Genomic DNA, 10,116 nt, shown 5'->3' with positions numbered 1-10,116 from the left:
GGACTGTCTCAACTTAACGCATTATAAAAGAAATACAAATACAACAATAATGAAATTTCATTTTTACCCACTAAGTTGGCAAAACACTTTTAAAATAAAATATCCATCAGAAACAGTATAGGGAAACAGCAACTCTCAAATACAGCTAGTGAGAATGCATAAATAGAGACAAAAAGAACTGTTCTGAAGGGCAGTATGGCAATGACTATCAAAGGCCTTAAAATATTGTTCCAATAATTCTACCCAATAAGTCTGTTCCTGAAATGGTCAGAAATGTGCATAAAGACTTCTATCCACAGTTGTTACTACTGCCACAATTACCACCTTGCAAATAACCTAATCATATGAAATTTTTAAGTAACTTAGATGTGTAACTGTATGATGCATACTAGGATACCCTAAGAATAACATTATCAAATATATTTAAGAATACAAGATAATGAAAATATATATGTTTAAGCAAAAGGCAAGTTACAGAAAAGTAGGTATGATTCCAGTAACATAATAATAAATGAATAGGAAAATGACTAGAGGCATATATGTAAATATTCATAGAGAATATCTCTTGATAAGAATATGAGCAATTTTTCTTTATACTTTCCTATTTTGTCCAAATTTTTAAATATATAATATTTAGAGTAAAAAATGGAATAATAGGTGTCTTTAAAAGTTTGCCATGTTTCTCAATAGTGTATTTCTCCATATTAATATAAGTACGATCTTCGAAAGTCCCAACATTTAATACAATGTTCCATGTCGATTATATATCTCAACAAAAAATTAAGTAATTTTTTTAAAGTCCCAAAGCTAAAAGAAAGTTACTAAACTTAAGTTCAACTTTTCCAAACAAGAATACATCATCAGGCCAAGTGATACAGACAGAGGCAAAGAGAATAAACACTAAACCATGACTAGAGATAAGACCTACAAACTACAGGTATACTATTGTGCAATATTCCCCAGAAAGTCTGGTGTTGGAATTGTAATAGCAGAAGCTTTTGGTGATACGTCATAAAGCTTGTGTTCCAGTCACAAATAGCAAGAGTAATCAGTTCAGATTTAGCAAGGAATTCAAATAAATGTTAATTAGGAGAATAGAGACTCTTTAAAAGCATCTAAATGTCAAACCAATCAAAGGATAATGGATACACTAATATAAACAAGAACCAGGAAAGAAGCCTTCTGGTTGGACCAACACCCACTAGGGAGGGTATATAAGAGCCTCAAAGCAAGAGGAGACATTCACACCTTAGAAGCCTCATCTGTCGTTACAAGCAAATCAATTAAAAACAGATTCCCAACACCATGGCTTGCTGTGTTCCCTGCTGCTGCAGCGTCCCCACCGGCCCCGCCACCACCATCTGCTCCTCTGACAAATGCTGCCGGTGCGGAGTCTGCCTGCCCAGCACCTGCCCTCACACCACTTGGTTACTGGAGCCAACCTGCTGTGACAACTGCCCCCCACCCTGCCACATTCCTCAGCCCTGTGTGCCCACCTGCTTCCTGCTCAACTCCTGCCACCCCACCCCAGGCCTGGAGACCATCAACCTCACGACCTTCACTCAGCCCTCCTGTGAGCCCTGCATCTCAAGCTGCTGCTGAATGATGGCTGCTTTGCTCTGTGCCTGACTTTGAAAGAATCAACCCAGAAGCTTTAGTGTTCACCTGTCTCTGTACCTGCAACTAACTGCCTCTGCTTTCCAAGTTGGAACAAGGATGACGTTATCCCTGCCAACCCTGGCTCAAAAAGAAACCAAGAGACTGGCCATGTGGTAGATATTAGTAATCAAGGGCAATTTGAATAGGTGGATGCTATTGGCTTCCCAAAGTTTTTCATTTCCTCCATATTAAAGTTTATCTTTCTTTGGGTGCTTTGGGAGTTCTGTTTCCAGTGTTGGGTGATATCTTTCTGGAAACTGAGGAGCTTCTTGATGATCATACAATAAATTTTACATCTCTGGCATAGCACAAATGTCTACAATTATGTTTGTTTATTCCTATTAATTCATTAAATGTACTTCTCAGCCTTTTAAGAACTGAGAACATCTGCAAAACTAAAAATTGTGACTGTACAAATATTTCTTGCTTTTATTGTTCTTGTTGCTGAAAGAAAACTAAATGGTCTTGCATATAAGATGGTCCACTATTTCAGCATACTTGCATATAGACTTTTCCTGCCTTGTCTTCCCTAAAAATGGTTTAAGGTAAATTGGAAAGAACTGAACATGACATGAAGACATAACATATTAACTCCCAATGACCTAATGTGTTTATGCAAAAAAAAATTAATAACTTTATAATGTCATTATTCACTCAGTAAACAGTTATTAAATACCTGATTACGTGCCCTATATTTTATTGTTCCTGCTCAAAAGGTCAGGCAGATACAAACACAATACCCATTCATTCCTTCATACATTAACAATTATTTATTGAATGCTGGGCACCGTATTATAATAAAAAAATAAGTTCTATTGGTAGTATTAGCAAAGTGCTGTGATACCATAAAATTGAGGACAATTGAGAAATTAAGATTGTCGCCATGGTGATAAACAGGGGAAAGACAAAGACAAATTGACTTGAGCTTGTGGTCAAAGAGAGATTAGATAGTGGGGTTTTGTCACCTACAGAGCACAGGAGCAGAGAAGGAAGAGAGAATTAAAAAAGGAAATACTGTGTTCTGCTCTAGATATGTGAACTTTGAAGCACAACTGTTTCTAAATGGGAAATTAGTGAGCTGGAATTTGCCCAACAGTGTTCTAGAGATGAAGAAGATGTATGAGGGAAGGTGCACAAGTCTGTGTAAATAAACGTTCTTATTAAGTACTTGCAAAGGGCTGGGTTGCTTGCATGCATGATAAAATTCCATGAGGCTAACAAGAATGGCTTCTGGGGATAAAGAGGTGAATGGAGATACCAGATGTCAATCAGTACTAACAGACACCGAAGTTCCAGTACATCCAGAGATGACAAAGCTCTCAGTACCTCTGGCATTCAACTGATGTTCCGGAAGGACACACCAAAAAGAGTAAAAAAAAAAATCACAAATTGAGTAAAGAACACAACAAATTATACTCTAGAAAAGTCTAAAACCAAGCCTGAGACAATCAAGAGAATCTTCCAGTGATTTAACTTCCTGTCAGAACAAAACTCAACACTCAACAATACCAAGACTTCCTGAAATAGATCCTCCAGAATGAATGACATATTAAAAATTGTCAGACAGGGGTGCCTAGGTGGCTTAGTCAGTTAAGAAACTGACTCTTGCTTTTGGCTTGGGTTGGGGGCTCAGGCTGTAGGCTCTACACTCAGAGGGGAGTGGCTTCCTCTCCCTCTGCCCCTCTCCCACTGACCCATATGCTCCCTCTAATAAATAAATAACTCTTAAAAAAAAAAAAAGGAAAAAAGAAAACCTCACAAAAATTTGCCAGACAGGGGCACCCGGGTGGCTCAGTGGGTTAAAGCCTCTGCCTTCGGCTCAGGTCATGATCCCAGAGTCCTGGGATCGAGCCCCGCATCGGGCTCTCTGTTCAGCAGGGAACCTGCTTCCCTTCCTCTCTCTCTGCCTGCCTTTCTGCCTACTTGTGATCTATGTCAAATAAATAAATAAAATAAAATGAAAAAAAAATTTGCCAGACATATGAAGCAGCAGAAAAATATCATCCATAAGAAAAAAAAAAAAAAAACAGCCAAAAAAAAAAAATCAGCCAATAGAAACAGGTCCATAGATACACAGATATTAGAATTAGCAGACAAGAATTTTATAACAATTACTGTAACAGTCATTATAAGTATTTTCAGGGACAAAGGGAAAGAGGAAAGCAGTGTGAAAGGAAAAGAGTGAACAAGATGAAGAAGCTCACCAGAAAAGTGGAATTTTAAATTTTTAATAAAATTACAAGCTAAATTAAATTTAAATTATTTACATTAAGTGAGAAGCAAATAGAAATTCTAGAACTAAAAAGTACAATCTGAAATAAAGAATTCAGTAGATGGCCTTAACAGCAGATTGGAAACTGCCAATTAGGAGTGAGGTCAGTGAAATAAGATAACTCAAAATAATCATAGATCAAAATTATCAAAACTAAAACAGAGAAAGGGACTGAAAAAAATGAACATAACCTGAGCAGCCTCCTGTGGGACAGCACCAAGTGACCCAACAATTATGAAATAGGATTTCCAGAATGATCAGAAAGTGGTGCAGAAAGTTGGGTAGAAAAAGGCTGATTTTTCTCCAAATTTAGTGATATAACTTATTAAACTACAAATTGAAGACTCTCAACAAACCCCAAACAGGTAACACAACCTACACACAAACACACACAACCACCTAGATATACCACAGCCAAACTGTTGAATAAAAAAGCTCAACAGCACGCCTGAAAGAAGTAAGAGGAGTAAATACACATTAAACAGAGGGCAGCAAAGAGAAGAACGTCTGACTTCAATTCAGACAAAAAACGGAGGTCAGAGGACAATCAAATCTCATTGTAAAGGTCCGGGAGGCGTGGGGGGGTGGGGGGACCTCGGTTTTATAGTTTGTAAAAACCACTTTAAGAATGGAAGGAAAATGGGGCGCCTGGGTGGCTCAGTGGGTTAAGCCGCTGCCTTCGGCTCAGGTCATGATCCCAGGATTCTGGGATCGAGTCCCGCATCGGGCTCTCTGCTCAGCAGGGAGCCTGCTTCCCTCTCTCTCTCTCTGCCTGTCTCTCTGTCTACTTGTGATCTCTCTCTGTCAAGTAAATAAATAAAATCTTAAAAAAAAAAAAAAAAGAGAATGGAAGGAAAATGAAAACACGTTGAGATAAAGCTAATAAAAAGCATCCACCTGAAAGATCACTTTGGAGTTCCGGTTCAAGGTGACGCCTGAGAAGCTGTTTCACGCCCCTCCTCCCACAGATACCCAGGGTTACAGCTCCATCTGGAACAACTTTCTCTGACAGAAACCTAAGGGCTGGCTGGGGGCACACCAGGTCACCGAGGCGGGTAGGCGAGGCTGGGCACCGCCGGGCCCCCACCGCTGGGGTGACGGTGGGGGTGGGGTGGGGGTTGGGGGGAAGGGGTGGGACCCACCACCAGGAGGGAACTGAAAACCCCGAGCCTCTCCCTGAGTAGCTGTGCGTTCAAACCCCACATCCGGCATCCCAATTTTCAGACACATACTTGAAAGACAAGCCCCCAAAACATCCAACCCTTCAAACCAGCGGAGGCTAGCATCCCCAGCCCCACGCGACGGCCGTGCGAGAAAGGGCTCTCAAGGGGCCTGCACTTGGACTCACCCGTGCAGGGCCCAGCTCCAGCAGCCCATGGTCCCCGGACTTCGACCGAGGAGGCGCTCCCGCTTATATTAGAACGTAGGTGGCTGAGTGGCAGCCACACACACCTCACACACACACCTCAGCAACAAGCACCGACCGGAAGCTGGTGGGCGCCATCTTGGTGTGCTCCCGAGCTGGAGCGTTTCAGTAAACCTGGTGTTTATTATCCTCAGCTGGTGCCCGGGTTTTTGCAGCCCCAGCTGTCTAGCGGATGCGTCCTGATAACCTGGCTCTGGAGGCCAGCGGGGAACTTGTGCTCCTGGTCACATGGGACTGTAAGAATCCGTGTCACCCAGTCACCCCGTCTGGCACCCCTATTTTTGGCAGTGCTACAAGGGGACACCTCCTGTGGCCCATGGAGCTTATGTTCATGTGTCCCAGAGGACTGTAACCAAAGGAGAAAGAGTTCTTACCCAGGAGCTTGGTCTTTCTAAGAAGCCTGTACCTGGAGCGCCTGGAGGGCTCAGTTTTTAGGCATCTGCCTTTGGCTCAGGTCAGGATCCAAGAGTCCTGGGATCGAGGCCCATGTCGGGCTCCCTGCTCCTCCGGAAGCCTGCTGTTCCCTCTCCCACTCCCCCTGCTTGTGTTCCCTCTCTCACTGTGACTCTCTGTCAGATAAATAAATTAAAAAAAAAAAAAAAGAGGCCTTTAGCTAATCATCATCTACACCTGAGGGGCAGGTTTCTAATTAAACATACATCTGTAATCCTTTCTAGGAATCTCAGAGGGTAGGCGCTATCTTCACCTTCAGGCTCTGCAGCACTTCAGAGCAACACTATCCCCTGAAAGGGAACTTTACACATGTTCTGTGCCGGAGGGACACCCTTGATTACTTCGCACTTTTGGGTTCCACGAGACTGTGGCAACACTGTGGCAACAGGGGAGACAGTTCTTGGCAGGCTGCCACCCCAAGAAAACCACATAGACAAGCATTTCCCCACCCCCCACTCCCTTCTCTTTCTGTGAAGAAGAGGCAGGTTGCTTGTCCTGGGAGGACTCTAGACCCAGCACACATTTTGGGTTGAGTGGCTCTCAAGGAACATAGACTATGGACACCATCTTGGCTAGCACTCTGCCCTTCTCCAGCTCAGTGGTACGACCCAGAAAAGGGCTTATACACTCATCTTGAACCCCTATTTTTGTGACTGCGCTCAGTGGACACCTCCAGATCACCTGGCTTTGCTGGCTGGTTGGGCTTATGCCTACGGTCTCACAGGACTGTATATATTTGCCTACTTTAAAAAGTTAATGCCTAGGGGTCTGGTTCCCAGTCAGCCTGAGTCTAGATGCTGACTAAGATCCTCCTCTTTGGGGCACTGACAGGTCTTGGCACATCCTTAACGATGGGAGCTATTAAAAATATAATAGGCTACTTGGACAAGCACAGAGTTTGAAACACAATGAAGAGCCAGAGCAGAGCTGAACAACAAGGTTCATCTCCTACATAAGGCCACTCCTACATAAGGCCATCTACTGTATAGAACCCAGCATAAAGGTAAAGCAAGATGAAGAAACAGGGAATTATCTTCCAAATGAATAAGATAAAAATAAAATGGACTAAAGACTGGAATGTAAGATCTGAAACCATAAAACTCCTAGAAGAAAACATAGGCAGGAATCTCCTGGATATAGATCTGGACTATGATTTTTTAAATTTGATCCCCAAAGCAAAAGCCACAAAGCAAACAAGCAGTACTACATCAAACTAAAAAGCTTCTGCACAGCAAAGGATATCAGCAACAAATTGAAAAGACAATCTGTTGAATGGGAGAAAATATCTATAAATCATATATCTGATAAGGTGAAATGTTCAAAATGTATAAAGAATTCATATAGCTCCATACCAAAAACACAATCCAATTTAAAAATGGGCAGAAGTTCTGAATAGACATTTTTCCAAAGAAGACATACAAATAGATACATAAAAAGATGTTTACATCATTAATCATCAGGGAAATGCAAGTCAATACCACAATGACATACCATCTCACATCATTCAGAATGGATAGTACTAAAAAGATAAGAAATAACAAGTGGTGGCAAGATGTGGAAAAAAGGAAACCCTTGTGCACTGTTAGTGGGAATGTAAATTGGTGCAGACACTATGGAAAACAGTATGGAGGTTCCTACAATATGATCCAGAAATTCCTCTTCTATGTATTTGTCTGAAGAAAATATAATTTTTATATAATTTTGTATAATTTTTATATTTCATATAGTTCTATATTTTATATATATTTATTGTATATCAAAAAGATACATGCACTCCCAGGGGCTCCTGGGAGGCTCAGTCAGTTAAGTGTCTGCCTTCAGCTCAGGTCATGATCCCAGGGTCATGGGATTGAGCCCATGGGATCAAGACCAGGGTCATGGGATTGCACCTGTGCTGAGCAGGGAGCCTGATTCTCCATCTTCTCTTTCTCTCCCCTCCCACTTGTGCTCACTCTTTCTTTCTCTCTCTCTCTCTCTCTCTCTCTCTCTCCCTCAAGTTAAAATCTTTGAAAAAAAAAAAAAAGGATATGGGCGCCTGGGTGGCTCAGTGGGTTAGGCCTCTGCCTTGGGCTCAGGTCATGATCTCAGGGTCCTGGGATTGAGGCCCACATCGGGCTCTCTGCTCAGCGGAGAGCTGCTTCCCCTCTCTGTCTCTGCCTGCCTCTCTGCCTACTTGTGACCTCTCTGTCAAATAAATAAATAAAATCTTTTTTTTAAAAAAAGGATATATGCACTCCCATGTTAATTGCAACATTTACAATAGCCAAGATACAGAAACAACCTATACCATATATGGAATATTATTCAGGCATAAAAAAGAATGAGATCTTCCCACTACAATAACATGGATAGACCTCAAGGGCATAATGATAAGTAAAATAAGTCAGATGGAGAAAGATAAATGCTGTATGATCACTCATATGTGGAATCAAAAACAAACAAACAAACAAATAAAACCAATTTGATAGTTATGGAGAACAGATTGGTTGCCAGAGGCAGGGAAGTGGGGAGTTGAAGAAATGGGTGAACTGTTTTATTTCCTTAGTTTAAATATATTGAATTTTTAAAATAAATCACTTTTTAATATAAACGAAAATAACTAAGTAAATACATTCTGAAGCTTATAATCTGGAAAAACTATAATCAACAAAGACAATAACCTTCTAATAAAAAAGCATATATTTTTGTCATGATCAGACATTAGAAAACTATCAATAAATTTTACCAATACCATTTTTTCATCTATCTTAGCCCATAATCATCATGATGCTAACACTGTTAAATGTTATCGTAGTAATCCTTAAATGCTTTAAATTTCTTTTTAATTCAGAAGTATAATATTCTGTTAAAAAGAAATGGGAATTGAAGAAAAACAACTATGAGAACAACTAAGAGAAAGTACTTCCAGAAAAAACTTTCATTTATGCTATAGCCTGTAATAACCACCTTAGGAAGTTTTCTTTTAATTTTTACTTTTTGATAATCTTAAATCAAACAATGATTTTATTGCCACTTTTTTGTAGCACCTGTGCACTTACCCTAATGGTATTTTCATCCACTGAAACCGATTGGCTTGGATTACAAAATGTTATCCCTATGATGAGGGAAACACTGAATGAAGTCTTTTGGTTTAAAATAGTAATTTTACCACAGGAAGGAACACTGGAAATGGTAAAAATTTAGAAGGACAGTGGGGAATGTGTTGCAAAGGGGCATATACACTCTCCTGGATAAATAAACCAAGAAAAATAGGCAAAGACTTGAATAGTTGCTTCACAGAAAAAGATATCGAAGTGGGCTATAAATGCATGAGAAGTTGCTCAGCATCAGTCATCAGAGAGATGTAAATTAAACTATGAGAGAACACTTTTACACTGACATGTTTATAATTAAACTATGTGGCAATAACAAATATTGATGAAGATATAGAGGAATTAAATCTCTCCTACAGTATTGGTAAGAGTATAAAAGGGTATGTATAATCACTTTGGGAAAAGGTCTGGTAGTTTCTTATAAAAAGAAACATATACCTACTGTATGACACAACTATTCTACTCCTAAATATTTATGAGAAAGAAATGAAATACATATCCACAAAAATATTTGTACAAGAATATCTATGGGAGTTTTATTCATAACATCCCCAAATAAGAAATACTCCAAATGTTCATCCAAGGAGAATTGACACATTGTAGCATATTCATACAATGAAATACTCCTCAGCAACTTTGTGGTTTTGTTTTTTTTTTTTTTGAAAGAAGGGAAGAAAGAGAGAGAGAGGCAAGGACGGAGGATGGGAGGGAGGGAGAAAGGAAGAAGGAAGGAAGGAAGGGAGGGAGGGAGGGAGGGAGGAAGGAGGGGAGGAAGGAAAGAAGAAGGAAAGAGGGAAATAAGGAAGGAAGGAGAGAGGGAGGAAGGAGGGTGGGAGGAAGAAGGGATGGAGGAGGGGAGGGAGGGAGGGAGAAAAGGAAGGAAGGGAGTGAGGGAGGGAGGGAGTGAGGAAGGGAGGGAGGAAGGAAGGAGGGAGGGAAGGAAATACTGTAGTGCTGGTATAAGACACAACATGGGTGAAATAAAAACTGTGAAACTGAGCCAAAGAAATCAAATAAAAAAGTACACACACTGTGATTTTACTTATGAAACTCACAAATAGGGAATACCAATCTCTGGTAACCAGAATCAGAGGAGTGTTTACCTTTGGGAGGTAGGGACTGAGTGAAAAAGGGTACATGGGAACATTCTGGTATCGTGGAAATGTTAGGTATCTTGACTGGGGTGAGGGTTACATAGGTATATGCATTTGTCA

General features: G+C 40.6%; 1 protein-coding gene across 1 annotated transcript; it reads left to right on the top strand.

The window, feature by feature from the left end:
- The first annotated feature begins 1,305 nt into the window (after positions 1 to 1,305).
- Positions 1,306 to 1,687, top strand: LOC116875945 (keratin-associated protein 3-3). Its single transcript, XM_032871787.1, has one exon. The coding sequence runs from the start codon at positions 1,306 to 1,308 to the stop codon at positions 1,600 to 1,602; it is 297 nt and encodes a 98-aa protein (XP_032727678.1). The 3' UTR covers positions 1,603 to 1,687.
- The last annotated feature ends 8,429 nt before the right edge of the window (positions 1,688 to 10,116 follow it).

This window comes from Lontra canadensis, unplaced genomic scaffold, assembly GCF_010015895.1.
Source record: "Lontra canadensis isolate GAN:19392208 unplaced genomic scaffold, GSC_riverotter_1.0 scaffold43, whole genome shotgun sequence".
NCBI classification, from domain to species: Eukaryota; Metazoa; Chordata; class Mammalia; order Carnivora; family Mustelidae; genus Lontra; species Lontra canadensis.
The sequence above is the reverse complement of the archived record's forward strand: the minus strand, read 5'-3'. Positions and strand labels throughout refer to the sequence as shown.

Excerpts from the sequence above, each read along its gene's own strand:
- LOC116875945 (XM_032871787.1), top strand. The coding sequence starts at position 1,306 with ATGGCTTGCTGTGTTCCCTGCTGCTGCAGCGTCCCCACCGGCCCCGCC.